The following is a 19267-nucleotide window of genomic DNA, read 5'->3' as shown; positions in this document are numbered from 1 at the left end:
ACGAATAGTCTTAAGTCTGAGTTCAGACTCAAGCTGTTGAGCCAAGGGGCCAGATTATGAATAGTCTTAAGTCTGAGTTCAGACTCAAGCTGTTGAGCCAAGGGGCCAAGATTATGAATAGTCTTAAGTCTGAGTTCAGACTCAAGCTGTTGAGCCAAGGGGCCAAGATTACGAATAGTCTTAAGTCTGAGTTCAGACTCAAGCTGTTGAGCCAAGGGGCCAAGATTACGAATAGTCTTAAGTCTGAGTTCAGACTCAAGTTGTTGAGCCAAGGGGCCAAGATTACGAATAGTCTTAAGTCTGAGTTCAGACTCAAGCTGTTGAGCCAAGGGGCCAAGATTACGAATAGTCTTAAGTCTGAGTTCAGACTCAAGTTGTTGAGCCAAGGGGCCAAGATTGCGAATAGTCTTAAGTCTGAGTTCAGACTCAAGCTGTTGAGCCAAGGGGCCAAGATTACGAATAGTCTTAAGTCTGAGTTCAGACTCAAGCTGTTGAGCCAAGGGGCCAAGATTATGAATAGTCTTAAGTCTGAGTTCAGACTCAAGCTGTTGAGCCAAGGGGCCAAGATTATGAATAGTCTTAAGTCTGAGTTCAGACTCAAGCTGTTGAGCCAAGGGGCCAAGATTACGAATAGTCTTAAGTCTGAGTTCAGACTCAAGTGGCAAAACTGCAAGTCTTTTCTCCATTTTTTTTTCCTTGTAGTCGCGGTTTGATAAGGAGATTTACTGAATTTTATTGCTATTAGAATTTTTTCCAATCTTTATTTATTTTTGTGAAACAAATGGAATAAAGATGATTCTTTGTAATTTAATAAAGTGTTATTCTGAGTCTTAGTTTAGACTTGGACTTGAAACTGTTCATAATTATGGCTACAGACTCGAGCTGTTAATATTGGACTCAAGCTGTTAATGTTAGACTCAAGCTGTTAATGTTAGACTCACTTTGGTAATAGTGGACTTAAAACTGTTTACCTTATATTGGACCTTAATTGTTGATCTTAGACTTAAACTAATAATATTAAATACCGGTATACACAATAATCTTACTAGTTAACACTCTTCCATTGTTAACCAGTTTCATAAGGAAGTCATTTAAACTGTTTGTAAAGGTTATCCTGAAAACATATTGTTTTTAACAAATCCAAGTTTTAAACATGTGACCAGTATATTGTGTTTATACAAAAAATATTGATTTATGCCAATTTATGGCCAAAATTGTCAGTATGCATTGTACCAGTGAAACTATAAAGTCCCAGCTTTGAATCTCATAATATGTTAATGTGTGTATGGAAATGTTTTTTTTTATTTATTGTATTGTAACACTTGTCCTTTAGTTTATGATTTCAATTAGCGTTGGTCATTTATTGCATTCCTGTCAGAGCTGTTCAGTATTAAAAGTTGACATTCCAATGTTACTACAAAAACTTACCATTCCTATATGTCCTTTCAAAATCTAGAACTGTTTATGAAAAGTAACCTGGGCATTACGCATATTCCAATTGTGTCATTAAGTTATAACAATCATATTATAACATAATCATAACATAAAAATACTGTGGTGGAAAAAGGGTTGAGAACGTAGCAAATGTCCCTGCTTTCAATGATATTAGCTTTTGGCCCACATTATCAAGGAGCGTAGGTTAAATATTGTGGTGGAAACAGGGTTGAGAACATAGCAAATGTGCTTGCTTTCAGAGATATGAGGCCACATTATCAAGGAGCGTAGGTCAATTACTGTGGAACAAAATATTTAACGCCGAAAATCTTGTTGCTCGTCGTGTGTTGTAATTAATGTCATATCACTATCAGTGTTGGATAAAAACATTTTCTTAGGAAAGTATTAGATGCTAGTTGATCTGTCCTTACATAACATGTTACAGTGTAAAATGGACTTCTCACTTCTTCTCCCACAGGATGGTGTAAAACAGACTTGTTCTCACTTCTCCTTCCAACGCAATATTTCCACAAAGTATTTCATTCCAATGTACACATGCTTACAATTGTAGTTTATTTAAAAACCTGTGATGTGCTTAATATTGTATATGCAAGTTCTTCATAAAACCAAAGCTTTCTTTTTCACAACAGACCACACTATGGCCTGGTATGGCCTGGTATCATTATTGCCTAATTGTTTTCATTATATACATTTTTATCTAGGTCATGACGGTGTCGAGTGATATGATTTGCAATGCGGGTAATTTGTGTGGCTATTTATTGTTAGTCTATTTATTTTGAACATAGGGTAGTTTTATTTCATAAAATTATTGTTTAGTTTTGAATACTTTCTTTTACCCTTGAAAAACATGAGTAATTGTCATAGACTTGCATGGTGTCATCCGTGCTGGCGTTGTAGCGCAAAAACTTTTACCTTGGCCACGCCTCTTAAAACATTCAAAGTTATTTAAATGAAACTTGGTACACATGTTACCAGATACAATACACACATTCATAGCAATGGCATAACTCTGGCTTAAAAAATAATGGAGTATTGTCCCTTGTTTGACTGAAAGAACACGAACAGACAAGCGGACATTGGACTCTAGGTTCCTGTTACATCTGAAATGTAATTAGAAGTTATCAAGTATCATTTTTTTTATAGATAAATGTCTGATACCAGTAAATATGTTCAGGCATTTTAGCAGCTTCTGAATATCTTGCATACATGCAGTGTTGTTGCAATGTGTAATCTTTTTCTGGTGTGTATAATCGTCTTCCAAGTAATGTGTTGCTCAGTTTTGGCTCATATATCTAAAACATTTGTATTATTTTTCTCATTTTTCTTTTCACATTTGGTTTTCTTTTCTCACAATTGTTTAGTTTACTGAAATCCTTTTAATTTACAGCAAGTCATTACTTTTCATTTCAGTATTATGCTTTTTAGCTTGTCTATTGTTTGAGGAATTGTGATAGCCTTCATGTTAATTATGGCATCTATATTTATTTAACTTTGACCATTACTTAAAACCCATTTAAGATATTCATCAGCGACTTAAAACACATGTTGCCATGGACAGAATGGACATGTGTGCCACGGACCATCTTAACATGTGTGTAATAAGGGCCATAACTCATAACATAAGGCCATGGAAAATAAAGACATGTGAAGCAAGGCTTATAATTGTACCCTGTTGCCATGGACAATCTGAACATGTTTTGCAAGGGCCATTACTCTACCGTGTAGCCATGGACAATATGAACATGTGTAACACAGGCCATTACTGTACCCTGTTGCCAGGGACAATCTGAACATGTTTTGCAAGGGCCATAACTCTACCCTGTTGCCATGGACAATATGAACATGTTTTGTAAGGGCCATAACTCTACCCTGTTGCCTTGGACAATATGAACATGTTTTGAAAGGGCCATAACTCTACCCTGTTGCCTTGGACAATATGAACATATTTTGAAAGGGCCATAACTCTACCCTGTTGCCATGGACAATATGAACATGTTTTGCAAGGGCCATAATTCTACCCTGTTGCCATGGACATTATGGACATGTGTAATAAGGGCCATAACTGTACCTTGTTGCCATGGACAATATGAACATGTTTTGCAAGGGCCATAACTCTACCCTGTTGCCATGGACAATATGAACATATATGTAGCAAGGCCAATCACTATACCCTTAATAATTGCAGAGTTATGGACATGTGTAATAAGGGCCATAACTGTACCTTGTTGCCATGGACAATATGAACATGTTTTGCAAGGGCCATAACTCTACCCTGTTGCCATGGACAATATGAACATATATGTAGCAAGGCCAATCACTATACCCTTAATAATTGCAGAATTATGCCCCTTTCCATCAGAAACAACAATAGACAAGAGTATGTATCCAATTGCTGTGGTTAGGTTTCGCTGTCTGTCTCGTACGCATCTTAATTGTCATGAAATTTCTAGTCAGAAGTCATTACATCATCAAAATATATCTTGTGATACCTATTGCATTTTACATTTGAACAGTAAAGTAAATGTTTTGATGGCATGATGTGGATATTTCTCTACTAATGCCAGTTTCATGTATGTCAATGTTATGATACATTTGTACTTGAGTGTTGTATATAAGACTTTCTAAGCAGTATTTATGATCTTGACACAAGTTAACCATCCTAGTGATGGCTTCATTAGCATATCTGTAATACCTGTAATATTATATGTAACAGTGTAAACATGTATTTAATTGTAACAGTCTTGTATTATATGGTATCAGTTTCATATTTGTTAATGATTTTCAAATGTACATGTACATAATAGTACACTTCCCATGTAGATACAAAGTGCAATTGGGTGTCTGTTGAAAGATGGTAGTTGAGAGGATTATTTATCACATAATTTCTGCCTTATTGTATGCACTAATTATACAATGTGTATGTTATTATTGTATACATTGCCTAACAAATTACAAATAGACATATGTATTACAATGTAGTAAAACAATTCTGATTTGAAATACTAGTAGATGATTCAATTATAATGGGAACATATGAATGTAGGACAAATAATCCCATGGACAAAACCTCCCACATCATTTTGACAGGGTAGACAAACCCTCCCAGATCATTTTGAGACTCAAAGCTACATGTATCACCTTTGTTGTGATACATGTGTGGCCAAACTGACAAACATTATTGGGATCTAATGTCCAAGATGGGATGTTTTGTCCACCTTGCCAAAATAATGTAGGAGGTTTGTGTCTACCTAATCTAAAATGGCATGGGGAGGTTTTGTCCATGGGATGTTTTGATCGGCTCCCATGAACAATACAACCTTCAATGCAAATGAGTGAATATATTGTGAACCCTATCATTTACGAAATATATTTTTCGTACATTTTAAAGTATTGCCAATTTGTTATAGAGTTTGTTTTCTGCCAGCAGCATTGTTATTTTGTACACTGGCTGTACAAAGACTTTAAACGTGGCCATAACTAAAACTTATTTCAAGATATCCAAATGAAACTTGGTACACATGTTGCAAGATATGTTTTGAACCTGTATATCAAACCCTTAACTCTGGATATAGTAATTGTAGAGTTATGCCCCTTGTTCAACTGAAACCTGATGAGCATTTATGAGGAAAATTATATGCAGCAAAGAATTTTAGTCATTGTTTAAATATTTCTTTATCTTGGAACTTGATTATGTAGGAATAGCGTCCATTTCGTGCCTGCCATTATTATTAGAAACATGTTGAATGATATTGTTGCAGTTAGTATTGTTTTTGCAAGATTCTTCATTACTTGTGAAACTGCTCATTTGTAAGCTTTCATTGCAGTATTGCGTTAAAAATAAATATTCAAGCTCTTAAAGAGTGTTATTCTTGTTTTTCTGGTCTTCTAGTGAAGATTAAATCCAAGATGCCTTGCATCTTGGGATGACCATAAAGCTGTCATCTTGCTGTTAAACCACACACACCCGAGATAATATAAAAACTGCTATATATGGAATGTTTGGCTTTATTTGTGTTAATTTATTCTACCATGATACACACAAGAATCTTTATTTAAAGTTGGCTATATGATAAAAAAGAACGTAAGCTCAATTGGCTATTTTCTGACAACCCATCATTGTTTAGTACAAGTATGGTTATTTTTAGGATCGGTTTTAAGCTAAGAAGTAATTATAGAAGATTGCAGCATCCAGCTATTTTTTTGTAGCACACTTCTCCACTTATAGAATTGAATGCTGAGAATAATCATTTCCCTTGTTTTGTTTAAATTTGACAAATTTATAATTTTTAAGTTCTTCACAGCCAGTCAAAATGTCCCTGTTCTTCCATACACTGATCACTTAAAACCTGACTAAAACCCTAAAGTAGTAGAATATATATCCAAAGGCTGGATAATTCAATTGAATTTATATCAAAACACATTTCTTACAGTACTGAAAAAATGTGTTTCGAAATATCAACATTTCTCTGAATTATTTAAAACATAGAGAAGGGCCTCTTGTTCAATACCATATTTTAAAGTAACAATCTAGTTGTGTGTAACCGCTGATACATTGGGCGTGTGTTTTTATAATTTAAGCGTTTTATAGATACAGAACAAGTTTTTGATAATATTTTCGATTTAATCGCATGAATCAAGAATAAAATGTCAGAAGACAGTGATCTTGATGAAAATGACCAGAATGTCGGTTTTCTGTTTAAAGCAATGCGTATGTAAACTTCTTTGAAAGACCATTGTAATTAAATTAAATTTACTATTTAAGGCTACACTCAACTATTACTTTTGTAGTTATAAATGATTTCAGATTTGTAGATAAACAACAACATGATTTCAAATACCGGTCTGAGTTTCTACCACTACCCTGAAAATTAGATAATAAAAAATTTGTATCTTGTTTCCTGATTGAACAAGAGTGGTATTCTTAACATTATTTTTTAACACGGGTAAATAGGGTAATTTTTTTTATACAATTGCAGCTAAAGTTTTACCAGTGAGAGTCCAGTCATCCTCAGAAAACCTGATGAAAACAGGTAAAATGTGTTTAAATAATACAAATTTATGTGCCTTTCCATTCTTATGACAGGCAACAGGGACCCAAGGAAGCGGAAAGTGAAGCCAGTATCACGTCATCTGATGCAGGTGAACTTTGGCGGAGATGACAGTGATAATGACAGTGACTACCAGGTGAAAATGTCAGGTATGTGCTGGTTTTGGTTTTCATATTGTTATATTTAAATACAAGCTTTTGTTATAAAACTCAATCAGGGCTTTCCACTGCCTCCAGCTGTAGGGATAGAAATCGTTAAAAACACAAAATTGACACATCATCAATTCATACATGTCATATCCCCCAGTGGCGGTGGGGGAAAAATCACTTGGAATTCCAACCCATCACCTGGTCGCTTACTTGGAGATCTATATCCCCTGGAATTAAAAAAATGAGTAAAAGTTTTGACCATGGAATTTTTAACCACCAAGTTCTATTAAATACAGCATTTCTCTAAAACGCTGAAAATTGTATTTTTTTTTTTAAGTTTCAGAATCTTTTTAAAGTAGTCTTGATAATTATGTACCTGGCATCTTATGGCAGATGGGAAATATTAATTACGAAGAAAGATCACAAAATTAGAAAAACGGAAAATGACTTTCAAAAATCTTATTTTGACTCTTGAAAAATATGACGTTGACATTGGCTCTTGGGTTTCAGACCCTATTAAAAGCTCTGTCTATATAATTCCTGCCTGTTGCCACATTTTAAGTAATGGTCAGTCTTGAAATTTTATGTTTGATGAAAAATGTGTTGTTTTTTTTATTTAAATATAAACCCAAATTCACAGTTACATGACGTGATTGTGACATTAAATAAATACTGCATCTCATTAAGTGTAATGGCATTATTTTGCAACTGGAGTAAAATAATGTAGGCCAGACCGTAGGTGTAAACAATGTAATTTAACACTTTCAGCAACCATTTTCCTTATAGCACACTAGATGTACCTATTTATATAACAATAAGTTTTCTTTATAATTCCAAAAGAATAGGGAAAAATATACCTAAAAGATGTTGAACCTTTGGACTATTTTCTTGTATTTTACAAGAAAAATCACATGAGTATTTGAATGAACTGGGTGTTTTCATATTTTCATGCCCCCAAATGTGTGACCAGCTTATCTTCTAGTGTACGGACTGTTACTTTCTCTTGTATGGACAGATTTTAAAATAACTTGCCAAAAGTGTTCACCATATAAAGACGATATGTTGCATACAAGTCCAGAGTTCCTACATTCAAGTTTAAGGTTACACTTTGACTGAAAGTGAGTGATTACTATGCATATAAGGTCTTAGAGTATAGGTGGTCATGTCTGAGCTGTAACTTTCTTAAGTATGGACAGATTTAAAGATAACCTGCCACATGTGTTTGACATACCAAGAAGATGTGTCACGTGCCAGACCGATGTCTCTATCTCACATACTATGACAGTTCTTGTTTATCTTCCATTTCAGTTGTTTGTTAAAATTTCATGAATGATCTTCCCTTATATTTGAATTTCAAAACTTATTTTAAGTGAATACACATTTCAGATATGAGTGAAGATGAGGGCGCTGCTGATAATGAACCTGAAGAAGATATGGAGGATTGTGAAGGTAAACAAATAGCCTATTTGAAAACTCATTATGACATAAGGTTTTAGATCACCAAGCACCAAATGCCTGTGGTCAGGTACAGCAACCAGGTACTGGGGCTGTATTCACTAAGCATCTTGTTTAATGGCCATTGTGGCATAAGGTTTTAGATCACCAAGCACCAAATGCCTTAGGGACAGGCATAGCAACCAGGGTCTGGGGCTCTCAGTGGGGTTTACTAGTTTTTTTTTCAAGCAGAAATTGGTCATTTGGTCCTAAGTGGGATGTACTAGTTCTTAATTAACCTTTGTTAAAGCAGTAATTGGCCATATGACTCTCACTGGGATGTACTAGTTCTTAACTAACCTTTGTTCAAGCAGTAATAGGCCATATGGCTTTCAGTGGAGTGTACTAGTTCTTAATAATGCCCCCCTTCGAAGAAGAGGTGTATATTGCTTTGCATAGGCATGTCGGTATGCCGGTCGGTCGGTCCGTCGGTAGACCAAAGCTTGTCCGAGTGATAACTCAACAATTCCTGGACGTATGGTCATCAAACTTGACATGAAGGTTGGGCCTGACCAGTAGATGACCCCTATTGATTTAAGGGCTCTTCTGGTCAAAGGTTAAGGGCAAAGTGACTTTGAATGGTAAAAGGTTGTCCGAGTGATAACTCAACAATGCCTGCACCCATGGCCCTCATAATTGACTTGGAGGTTGGGCCTGACCAATAGATGACCCCTATTGTATTTGGGGGTCATCGGGCCAAAGGTCAAGGTCACAGTGACCTTGAATGGTAAAAGGTTGTCCAAGTGATAACTCAACAATGCCTGCACCCATGGCCCTCAAACTTGACTTGAAGGTTGGGCTTGACCAGTAGCTTACCCCTATTGTTTTTGGAGCTCATCGGGTCAAAGGTCAAGGTCACAGTGACCTTGAATGGTAAAAGGTTGTCCGAGTGATAACTTGACAATGCCTGCACCCATGGCCCTCATAATTGACTTGAAGGTTGGGCCTGACCAATAGATGACCCCTATTGAATTTGGGGGTTATTGGGCCGAAGGTCAGTGTCACAGTGACCTTGAATGGTAAAAGGTTGTCCATGTGATAACTCGACAATGCCTGCACCACTGACCCTCAAACTTGACTTGGAGGTTGGGCCTGACCAGTAGCTGACCCCTATTGTTTTTTTGGCTCATCAGTTCAAAGGTCAAGGTCACAGTGACCTTGAATGGTAAAAGGTTGTTTGAGTGATAACTCAACAATGCCTTCACCTATGGCCCTTAAACTTGACTTGGAGGTTGGGTCTGACCATTAGATGACCACTTTTGTTTTTGGGGGTCATCCGGCTAAAGGTCAAGGTCACAGTGACCTTGAATGGTAAAAGGTTGTCCTAGTAATCACTCGACAATGCCTGCACCCATGGCCATCAAACTTGACTGAGGTTGGGCCTGACCAATAGATGGCCCCTATTGATTTTAGGGGTCATTGGGCCAAAGGTCAAGGTCACATTGACTCTAAACGATAAAAGGTTGTCCGAGTGATAACTCAACAATGCCTGCACCCATGGCCCTCAAACTTGACTTGGAGGTTGGGCCTGACCAGTAGATGACCCCTATTGATTTTAGGGGTCAAGGTCACAGTGACCTTGAAAGCAAACTTGACAATTCCTGGACCTATTGTCATCAAACTTGACATGAAGGTTGGGCCTGACCAGTAGATGACCCCTCTTGACTTTGGGGGTCATCGGGCCAAGGTCAAGATCACAGTAACCTTTATCACAAAAAAGTTAACAAATCTTCTCCCAGTGATATCTCAACAATGCCTGAACCTATGATCATCAAACTTGACATGGAAGTTGAGCCTGACCAGGATATGACACTTATTGATTTTAGGAGTCATTGGGTCAAAGGTCAAGTTCACAGTGACCTTGAATGCGAAAATGATAATTTGACAATGCCTGCACCCATGGCCCTCAAACTTGACTTGGTGTTGTGTCTGACCTTTAGATGACCCCTTATGATTTTAGGGGTCATCGGGTCAAAGGTCAAGGTTACAGTGACCTTGAACGAAAAAAGCTTGTCTGTGTAAAACTGCCTCAACGGCATCCAATATCAGTGACAAATCAGCTGTCATTTCGGTCCATGCATATTTCATTCAGTTGTCCATATAATCCTGACAACATGGCGCTCAGGGGGGCATAATGTTTGACAAACATCTCTTGTTAATCTTTGTTCAAGCATTTAATGGCCATATGGCTCTCAGTGGGGTGAATTAGTTCTTTAAATACTCTTTGTTCAAGCAGAAATTGGTCATATGGCTCTCAGTGGGGTGAATTAGTTCTTTAAATACTCTTTGTTCAAGCAGAAATTGGTCATATGGCTCTCAGTGAGGTGTACTACTTCTTTATTACCCTTTGTTCAAGCAGAAGTTGGTCTAATTTAAGGGTAACCGTAAGAGCGGTCGCCTCTCATCCAAGATGTTTTGGGTTTAAATACCCGCTAGGGGGACTTTCTCATGGCCTCCCAAAATAGACCTCAATGCTGGTTTCTACCCAGAATGTGGACTCAAGCATGATTAACTTGGGTGGAAGCATTTTGCTACGCAGCAGCGACTACCTTGTCATGTGAACAATTAAAAATGGGGAAAAAGAATAAAAGAACATGATGTATGAATCTTTTAATTTACAACAGTTCACAGTTTATTTTACAAAGAATAGTACATGTGTTGTCATTTGATACATACTTTAAATATTAAACAACTTTTTTAAAATTTATAAAACCAACCTTGATGATAAGGAAAATTTGATGATTTATAGAAACAATAACCTTAAATGTTGCTATATAACATGTACGATTTACAGTGCTTTATATTTCTGATGTCAAATTACAAGTTATTACGCTTGTTGAAAAGTGTATGAACCAATATATATATATATATGATGACATTATTTCATGATGGCAAGTAAATGACATTTCTATAAATAGAATAGCTTGGATTCTATCTACACACTAAAGGAGTATATACATGAAAGTATTTCTATTGTCTTGTGGTTCAAACAAATGTAATTGACATTTAATGCCTTTATTACCAAGCAAGCATGGTTATGTTTATTCAATAGTACTGTGCACAAAAATACTATTTCAAGAGATTTAGTATTTAACATAACTATTTTGTACATGTATTAGGGTCCTTGCTAAAGATTATGCAAACATAATGATACAATATTACAGATGCAATTGAATCAATTTGTAGTCAGTGGATTTACCCCCAACATCCATGATAATGATGAAATGTACATATACATGTACTGGTATTGAATTACTTCATTCAAAGACACTTTTCACAATTCATCTATGTTCATCTTTATTCACTCTATATCCTTGATCATCCACTAATTATTACTGTAGTTCCATCACCAGAATGTCATTTTGTTCTCCCCCTATGATGAGCCTGCCAGTGTGGGTGCTGTACAGGACTGAATATGGATGGTTGATGCCATCTCCCTCCCTGACCAGTGTGGCCAGCTTCTTCCTGCCTTCCTGGTCAATCTGCACCACTGTATGGGATTCACGTGAGCACACAAACACATGTCCAGCCACACTCAAATGTACACTCCAAGGACAGGGAAAGTCAGGGTCATTCAGTGTAGCCAGAATGTTGCCTACACTGTCAATGGTTACAATCTTGTGTTTGCTGGAGGCTGGAACATATAATTTGCTGCCATCAGTGCTCAAGGCAAAGTGGTTCACTGTGCATTTCCCAGATGTGTCTTCATATATTTTGTTGACCAGGCTTCCATCTGTTTTGTATAGATACAGGGCGGTAAGGGAGCCCACATACAGCTGGCCCCCATGGTGCTTGATGGAGCCACACTCATGGTCAACTGAGAACTTCCTGGTCATCTTGATGGTGTCAGCTGACACGGTGAGAAAGTGGACCTCATGCCTGTCAGTCCCATTTTCAACAGCTACAGCTACTTGATGGTCTGAGATGTGGCAGATGTCATAAGGAGACTCAGGGAGATCACAGTTGGATGTCACCTTGTATTTACTGTCTAACACCTTTACTCTGCTATTCTGAAAATCTACCAGAACAATCTCTCCTCCTGGAAGTTCTGTCATACCCGTAATATTACAATCCTGTTTGTCTTTCTTTATATTCACTGCATATGTTTTCTTTTCTTCCACCTTGAAAACCTTGGATTTATTAGAGGACTGATTGATTTGCGCAGATGATTGTTTAAACTGTGGATCATTGTGGATGTTTGCTAGTGCCTTCAAGTCAGATAGCAATTGTTGAGCGTGTGTGTCAGGCTGGAAAGTGATGGTTGCCTCTTGTTTGTTTTCTATCTCATGGAGAAGTCTGTTGGCCTCTTCCATCTTGTCCTCGCATTTCTTAAAGCCAATGTAGGAGCTGGACTCCTTGCCCTGGGCTTGGACTGTGTCCAGTAAGGCCTTAAGTTGGTCATGTAGCAGGTCACAGTGGTCAATATCCTTCTGTAGTGAGCCATTCAGGTCAGCCAGGACACTGTACACCTGTTCCACTGTCCTTTTTTTCCAGGTCATCTAGCAGCTCGTTCAGTGAAGATCTCAGAGTCTTGATCTTTGTCAGCATGGACTTGCCTGAGGTATTGAGGGAGTTCTGATTCTTCTTTCTGGCCTCTTTCACCTGGTTCAGTCTGTCTGTTACCTTGGTAACTTTTGCTGGAAGCTGCTTGAAGTCGGTCATCTTATATATGCCCTTGACCAGATCAGATATCAAGCTGATGCTTCCGCACATCCTGTTTAAGGTATTAAATAGAGTGAATGAATTTATTAGTCCTGATTTATTATGTTTCATTACATTTTGGCCCTAAAAATGGGTTTGCATATACAGGCTTATTTAATATTGGCCAGGATTAAATTGGTATGTGTATTTCTATTTCTTCCTGCATAAAATAAAAATAATATACTTGTAATTATCAATTGTACTCTTATCACTCACCTATGGTTCAGTGGCACACAGAGGTGACAACAGAGCTCATTGTGATCCTCACACAGCAGTTCTATGACCTTCGGAGGGTGAAGGTTGCACGTAACCAGGGCATCACCTTGCCCCACCCACTTGTCCACATCCTTACAGCCCAATACAACATGATGCTTGTGTATTTTGGCATGAAAGGTCAGGCACTTGTCACAGTAATACTTTGAGCAGTCCCCACAGAAATGCTTGGCCTCAATGTTGAGATTGTCATCTTTACACACAGAACAGGAAAAGTCATGTATCTCATCAGAGGCATATAACACTGATGGCCTCTGTTTTGAAGCCATTGTAAGTAATATAGATGAAATATTTCCTTTTTTGAAGTTTTCTCTGATACGTTTAAATAATTTGAAAATGTTTAAACATTTATAAGTATGTGGTGATGACTGATCTCATTGCCCACGGAGATCTGAATGATTTATATCCCATAAGTCTTCTTCAATTCTCAATCAGGAAGTTTAAACTTTTACTTGAATGGCCCGTATATTATTAATTTCCTCCTTTTAAAAACAAGATATAGTTGTAAAGCATTATACCCCCCCTGCACACCCCTCTGTCAGAAAATTTGTTGTATAATGAATAAAAATGATTTAATCTGAAATGCATTGATTATTAATGGTTGCAAAATGTTTCAAGAAAAGTGAAGACAAACATTTCAACATTTGAACTGCTGTTCATAAAACTGTTGAACTTGACCTTTGACCTTAAGATCATTAGGGGCCATCTACCCATCAAGGGCCACCTTCCATTTAACTGCCCTGGTCCTAAATCTAAATTGCTTATAGAACTCTAGTAGCCACATTTTTTGACCAAGCTACATGAAACTTGATCAGAATGTTAGTTCATGTCATATCAAGGTCAAGGTTGATAATGCATTTTTGAAGTAAAAAAGTAGGTCACTAATATAATGGTCAAGTTTAACAAAAAAAAATCTTGTTGCTAAGATACTCAAGTGAGTCGTAAATGACTGCCAAGACCCTCTTGTTTATTATCAAGTTTTACATAAGGTTTATTATGAAACCATATTTAAATTATTTGATGTCTGCTTACAAGTTACAGAAATATCTTGTATTTCTTTCAGAAGAAAGTGAACAGTCGAAGAGCAATTCAGATAAAAATGAAGATGACGAGGACAGTGAGGGGTCTAAAGGCAAGGAAAATTCAGATGATAATGATGACGACAGTGATGATGATGATGATGATGATGACAGCGATGGTGATGACAGTGATGATGAAGCTAGCGATGAGGGTGTGGGCAATCCAAAAAGAAATTATTTTGAAAACATAAGTGAGCAAAGTTTGCTTTTTTGGGGTTATATATTATCTATATTCTAGTAGGTGATGATGATGATGATGATGATGATGATGATGATGATGATGATGATGATATTCATTTTCTTGTAACCTTCAGACAGTGATGATGATGATGATGATGATGATGATGATGATGATGATGATGATGATGATGATGATGATGATATTCATTTTCTTGTAACCTTCAGCCAGTGATGATGATGATGATGATGATGATGATGATGATGGTGGTGGTGGTGGTGGTGGTGGTGGTGGTGGTGGTGGTGGTGGTGATGATGATGATGATGATGATGATGATGATGATGATGGTGCTGGTTGTGGTGATGATGATGATGATGATGATGATGATGATGATGATGATGATGATGATGATGGTGGTGGTGGTGGTGGTGGTGGTGGTGGTGGTGGTGATGATGATGATGATGATGATGATTATGATGATGATGATGATAATAGCCATGTTCTTGTTACCTGCAGACAGTAATGATGATGATGATAGCCATGTTCTTGTTACCTGCAGACAGTGATGATGATGATGAGGACTATGTTCCACGCAAGAAGCAGAAGACAAATGGGAAGAGAATCAAGAAGCCCACGGAGAAACAGAGAATCAGGTCGTCTGAGGTTTCCCAGGTGGGCATAGTTTAGCATTTACAAACTCCTCGCAATGGTTACTTCCCTTCACAGAATATATTAAAGCCTCAGTGCCACTTGTATATTGTAAGAGTATTAGCCCTTTATAACCCTTTAAACAAATCTATAGTTTTCCTGTTTTATATGTGCATTTAAAAACAGCAATACATGTATCATAGTTACACATGTGGCGTACAGGCAGGCAGCGTTTAAGAAATTACCTAAAATTGGTCTTGTCAGATCGGTAACTTAATAACCCTTTGTCCAATCAAAATTTGGTCATAATGTGTATTGCATAATATCTTAAACGAGTTCGATAGCCAGCCAATCGCTCAGGTCACTCAGGAGTTATCGCCCATAAATTATAGAAATTTCCCAAAATAGGTCTTGTCCGATGAATAAGTTAGAAGCCTTCATCCAATCATCACCAGATATGGTCAGAATTTATGTGCGCATAATATGTTGGATAATAGGTTCATTAACCAGCCATATTGCTCTAGTCATTCAACAGTTATCACCCTTAAGTTATAGAAATTACCTGAAATTGGTCTTGTATGATCAATTACTTTAAAACCCTTTGTCCAATCATTACCAAATTTGGTCAGAATGTGTATGGGTATAATACTTCGAATGAGTTTGATATCTAGCCAATCCCTGTTGTCACCAAAACATTATTGCCCTTCTATATGAATTATAGAAATGTCTAGAGCACCATTTAAGTTTAATTCAGGTGAGCGATATAGGGCCATCTTGGCCCTCTTGTTTAAATTACTTATTTGAGCCAGCATGTGTAAAAGATCAAATTTGTGTCAATTAATTTAGCAATGTTTTAAAATAGACTTGTTTGTAACTCTCAGTACACAGTCTTGGTAGTGTCTATCCTATCTATAATAGGATCACCTTGTCCCATCTGTCCTTTTGTCTGTCTGTCCATCTTTGAGGTATTGACTTCAACCTTCACACACATATCTTTAAAATATTGACAATATTTTTTATCAACACATTTCATCAAAAAAGTATATTTTCAAGACGTATATAAGCATGCAAGATTTTGAATCATACTATGCTTTAATTTGGTAAAATGAGTTGTGTCTGAGATTGAGTTTTGACTTAAGTATTTTGGTGATATTGGGGTCATACCTTTTTGAGGTAACTGACTTCAAACTTCACACACTTATATATTGACTGTGTTGAGGCAAAGTGATGTGCAAAAGTAACCTTATAAGTGTACGGTATGTTTAAAGTTATTGCCCTTTTAATGGGACAAGGCTACTTATTGACTTCAAACGAAGAAGTTCTGACACTGAAACATTATTTTGTGCCTTGTCACTGACATAGGGCATTTAAGGCACTTCTTATTACAAGAAGGTGGTGTAGTGGGGGTCTTGATCACATCCAGTGATAACTCTAGTTTCATATTGTAGCATAAACTCAAAGAAATTATGAAGTGTCCATTAAACATAAGTTCTATTAAGAAACATGACCAGCTTCTACGAACCATTTAAATCTACTAAGAGCTTAGAACTTAAAACCACTAATAAATATAAAATTGGTATTAAGTTTAAGATCGTGTGAAAATTGGACTTTCACTTTCTGAAGTGTCAGAATTGAAACAAATTTATGTCCGGCTAATGATACTATTTGAAGAGGAGGGCTATGCTACTAGCTAGGGATATAACGATGATCGAGTATTGTCGAAAGTCGATTATTTGTGTCCGAGGTCGACGATAATCGATTTCATTATTCCATAATCGATTATCGCTAATGTACGGCAACGGAAAGTAAACGTGTTGTGTATGTACAGATTTTCTTTAAAATGGGAAACAGTACGGACTTATACGGGGTTATATGGCAATTAGAAATCAGGGGAGCTAACTCTCGCAACTTCCGTTTCAAAATGTCAGCTCCCATGGACGAACGTGTCTTTTTAAATAAAAAAAATCATCTTCATTGTAATATCAAATATATTTGTTTTTATCAAGTAAAAATGATTATTTATTCAGCATTTCCCCATGTTATATCTTGCTAGAAAAAATATTAAATTCATTTCAACATGATGTCATGATAATTGATAAGAATTTCATGTAAAAGATTGGATTTTTTTTTAAAAAGCTACATGTAAATACATTTTGTACTACATTTTTGTTCCAAATTATGTAAAATCTGTTTTTAAGTGATGAAAATGCTGAAAATCATGTAGATAATTCATCAGTTTATGGTTGATCTTTTTAATAAATATAAAACTACTGTCTGGGTTATACTTGTAGTGTGGAAAAATCAAGTTTTTATTCTCAATTATTTTAGAATTAAGTTATCTCCTAAAAACATTTTACTAAATTATCAATTATAACCTGGAATGTATAACAAAACAGCATATAAAACATAACTGATTGTAATATGTTTATCCATTTAAAGACATGTATGTACAAACCAATATAGTCGGTCGGTCCGTTGGTCCTTCGGTAGACCAAAGCTTGTCCAAGTGATAACTCAACAATTCATGGACATATGGACATAAAACTTGACATGAAGGTTGGGCCTGACCAGTAGATGACCCCTGTTGATTTTGGGGCTTATCAGGTCAAAGGTCAAGGTCACAGTGGTAAAATAATTTGAAAGCTTGTCCGAGTTATAACTCAACAATACCTAGACCTATGGTCATCAAACTTGATATGGAAGTTAGGCCTGACCAGTTGATGACCCCTATTGTATTTTGGGGGTCATCAGGCCAAAGGTCAAGGTCACAGTAACCTTGAATGGTAAAAGTTTGTCAGAGTGATAAATCGACAATACCTAGACCTATGGTCATCAAACTTGATATGGAAGTTAGGCCTGACCAGTAGATGACCCCTATTGTTTTAGGGGTCATCAGACCAAAGGTCAAGGTCACAGTGACATTAAATGGTAAAAGTTTTTCAGAGTGATAACTCGACAATGCCTGCACCCATGGCCCTCATACTTGAATTGGGAGGTTGAGTCTGACCATTAGATGAATCCTATTTTTTATAGGGTCATTGGTCAAAGGTCAAGGATACAGTGACCTTGAATGGTAAAAGTTTGGCCGAGTGATAACTAGACAATGCCTGCACCCATGGCACTCAAACTTGACTTGGATGTTGGGCCTAAATAGTAGATGGCTCGTATTGATTTTAGGGGTCATTGGCCAAAGGTCAAAGTCACAGTGACCTTGAATGGTAAAAAGTTGACTGAGTGATAATTCAACAATGCCTGCACCCATTGCCCTCAAACTTGACTTGGAGGTTGGGCCTGACCAGTAGATGACCCCTATTGATTTAAGGGGTCAAAGGTCAAGGTCACAGTGACCTTGAAAGCAAATTTGACAATTCCTGGACCTATGGTCATCAAAATTGACATAAAGGTTGGGCCTGACCAGTAGATGACCCCTCTTGACTTTGGGGGTCAATGTGTCAAGGTTACAGTAAGGTAACCTTTAACACAAAAAGGTTAACAAATCTCCCAATGATATCTCAACAATGCCTGAACCTATGATCATCAAACTTGACATTGAAGTTGGGCCTGACCAGTAGATGACCCTCGAATCATTGAGTCAAAGATCAAGTTCACAGTGATCTTGAATGCGAAAATGTTTCGAGTTATAACTCGACAATGCCTGCACCCATGGCCCTCAAACTTGACTTGGAGTTGTGTCTGACCTGTAGATGACCCCTTATGATTATAGGGGTCATCGGGTCAAGGTCACAGTGACCTTGAATGAAACAAGCTTCGCTGTGTGATAACTTTTCAATGCCTGCACCCATGGCCCTCAAACTTCACATTTAGAATTTTGGTGACCAGCTGATGACTCCCATGGATTTTGAGGTCATATAGTCAAATTTTAAAACTGCCTCAACGGCATCCAATGTCAGTGACAAATCAGCTTTCATTTCGGTCCATGCATATTTAATTCAATTGTCCATATAATCCTGACAACAAGGCACTCGGGGGGGGGGGGGGGGGGGGGGGGGGATGATGTTTGACAAACATCTCTTGTTGACATCAAACTTTACACAATGATTGACAGACATAATACTGTAAGGGTACCTCAATGTTATCAAGTATGCAAATTATGGGCTTTGATCAACTTAGAAAGTTCATTTGACTTACAGTTCATATAATGGACTTCATACGCCACATACCGGTAGTTGTTCACAGCCACAATAACGTTACATAACTCCATATTAATCTAAATATTATGGC

At 37.1% G+C, this 19267-nt stretch overlaps 2 protein-coding genes across 3 annotated transcripts in view; one reads left to right on the top strand and one right to left on the bottom strand.

Annotated features, from left to right (window-relative positions):
* Positions 1 to 6017: 6017 nt before the first annotated feature.
* The window catches only part of LOC128233704 (PHD finger protein 14-like), a 53151-nt gene continuing 39901 nt past the window's right edge, over positions 6018 to 19267 (top strand). For both annotated transcript variants that reach the window (XM_052947518.1, XM_052947517.1), the window contains exons 1-5: positions 6018 to 6163; positions 6539 to 6652; positions 8039 to 8101; positions 14184 to 14390; positions 14937 to 15049. In XM_052947518.1, coding sequence (XP_052803478.1) covers positions 6100 to 6163; positions 6539 to 6652; positions 8039 to 8101; positions 14184 to 14390; positions 14937 to 15049 — 561 coding nt within the window. In that variant the 5' untranslated portion in view covers positions 6018 to 6099. The remainder of the gene's footprint in view (positions 6164 to 6538; positions 6653 to 8038; positions 8102 to 14183; positions 14391 to 14936; positions 15050 to 19267) is intronic.
* LOC128233706 (uncharacterized) lies at positions 10742 to 13535 on the bottom strand. Its single transcript, XM_052947519.1, has 2 exons — positions 13064 to 13535; positions 10742 to 12860 (listed from the first exon to the last, which is right to left on the bottom strand). The coding sequence occupies exon 2, from the start codon at positions 12643 to 12645 to the stop codon at positions 11479 to 11481; it is 1167 nt and encodes a 388-aa protein (XP_052803479.1). The 5' UTR covers positions 12646 to 12860; positions 13064 to 13535; the 3' UTR covers positions 10742 to 11478.

The sequence above is a fragment of the Mya arenaria genome, chromosome 5 (assembly GCF_026914265.1).
Source record: "Mya arenaria isolate MELC-2E11 chromosome 5, ASM2691426v1".
In the NCBI taxonomy this organism is placed as follows: domain Eukaryota; kingdom Metazoa; phylum Mollusca; class Bivalvia; order Myida; family Myidae; genus Mya; species Mya arenaria.
This window is presented reverse-complemented; position numbering and strand designations above follow the sequence as displayed.

Excerpts from the sequence above, each read along its gene's own strand:
- LOC128233706 (XM_052947519.1), bottom strand. The coding sequence starts at position 12,645 with ATGACCTGGAAAAAAAGGACAGTGGAACAGGTGTACAGTGTCCTGGCT.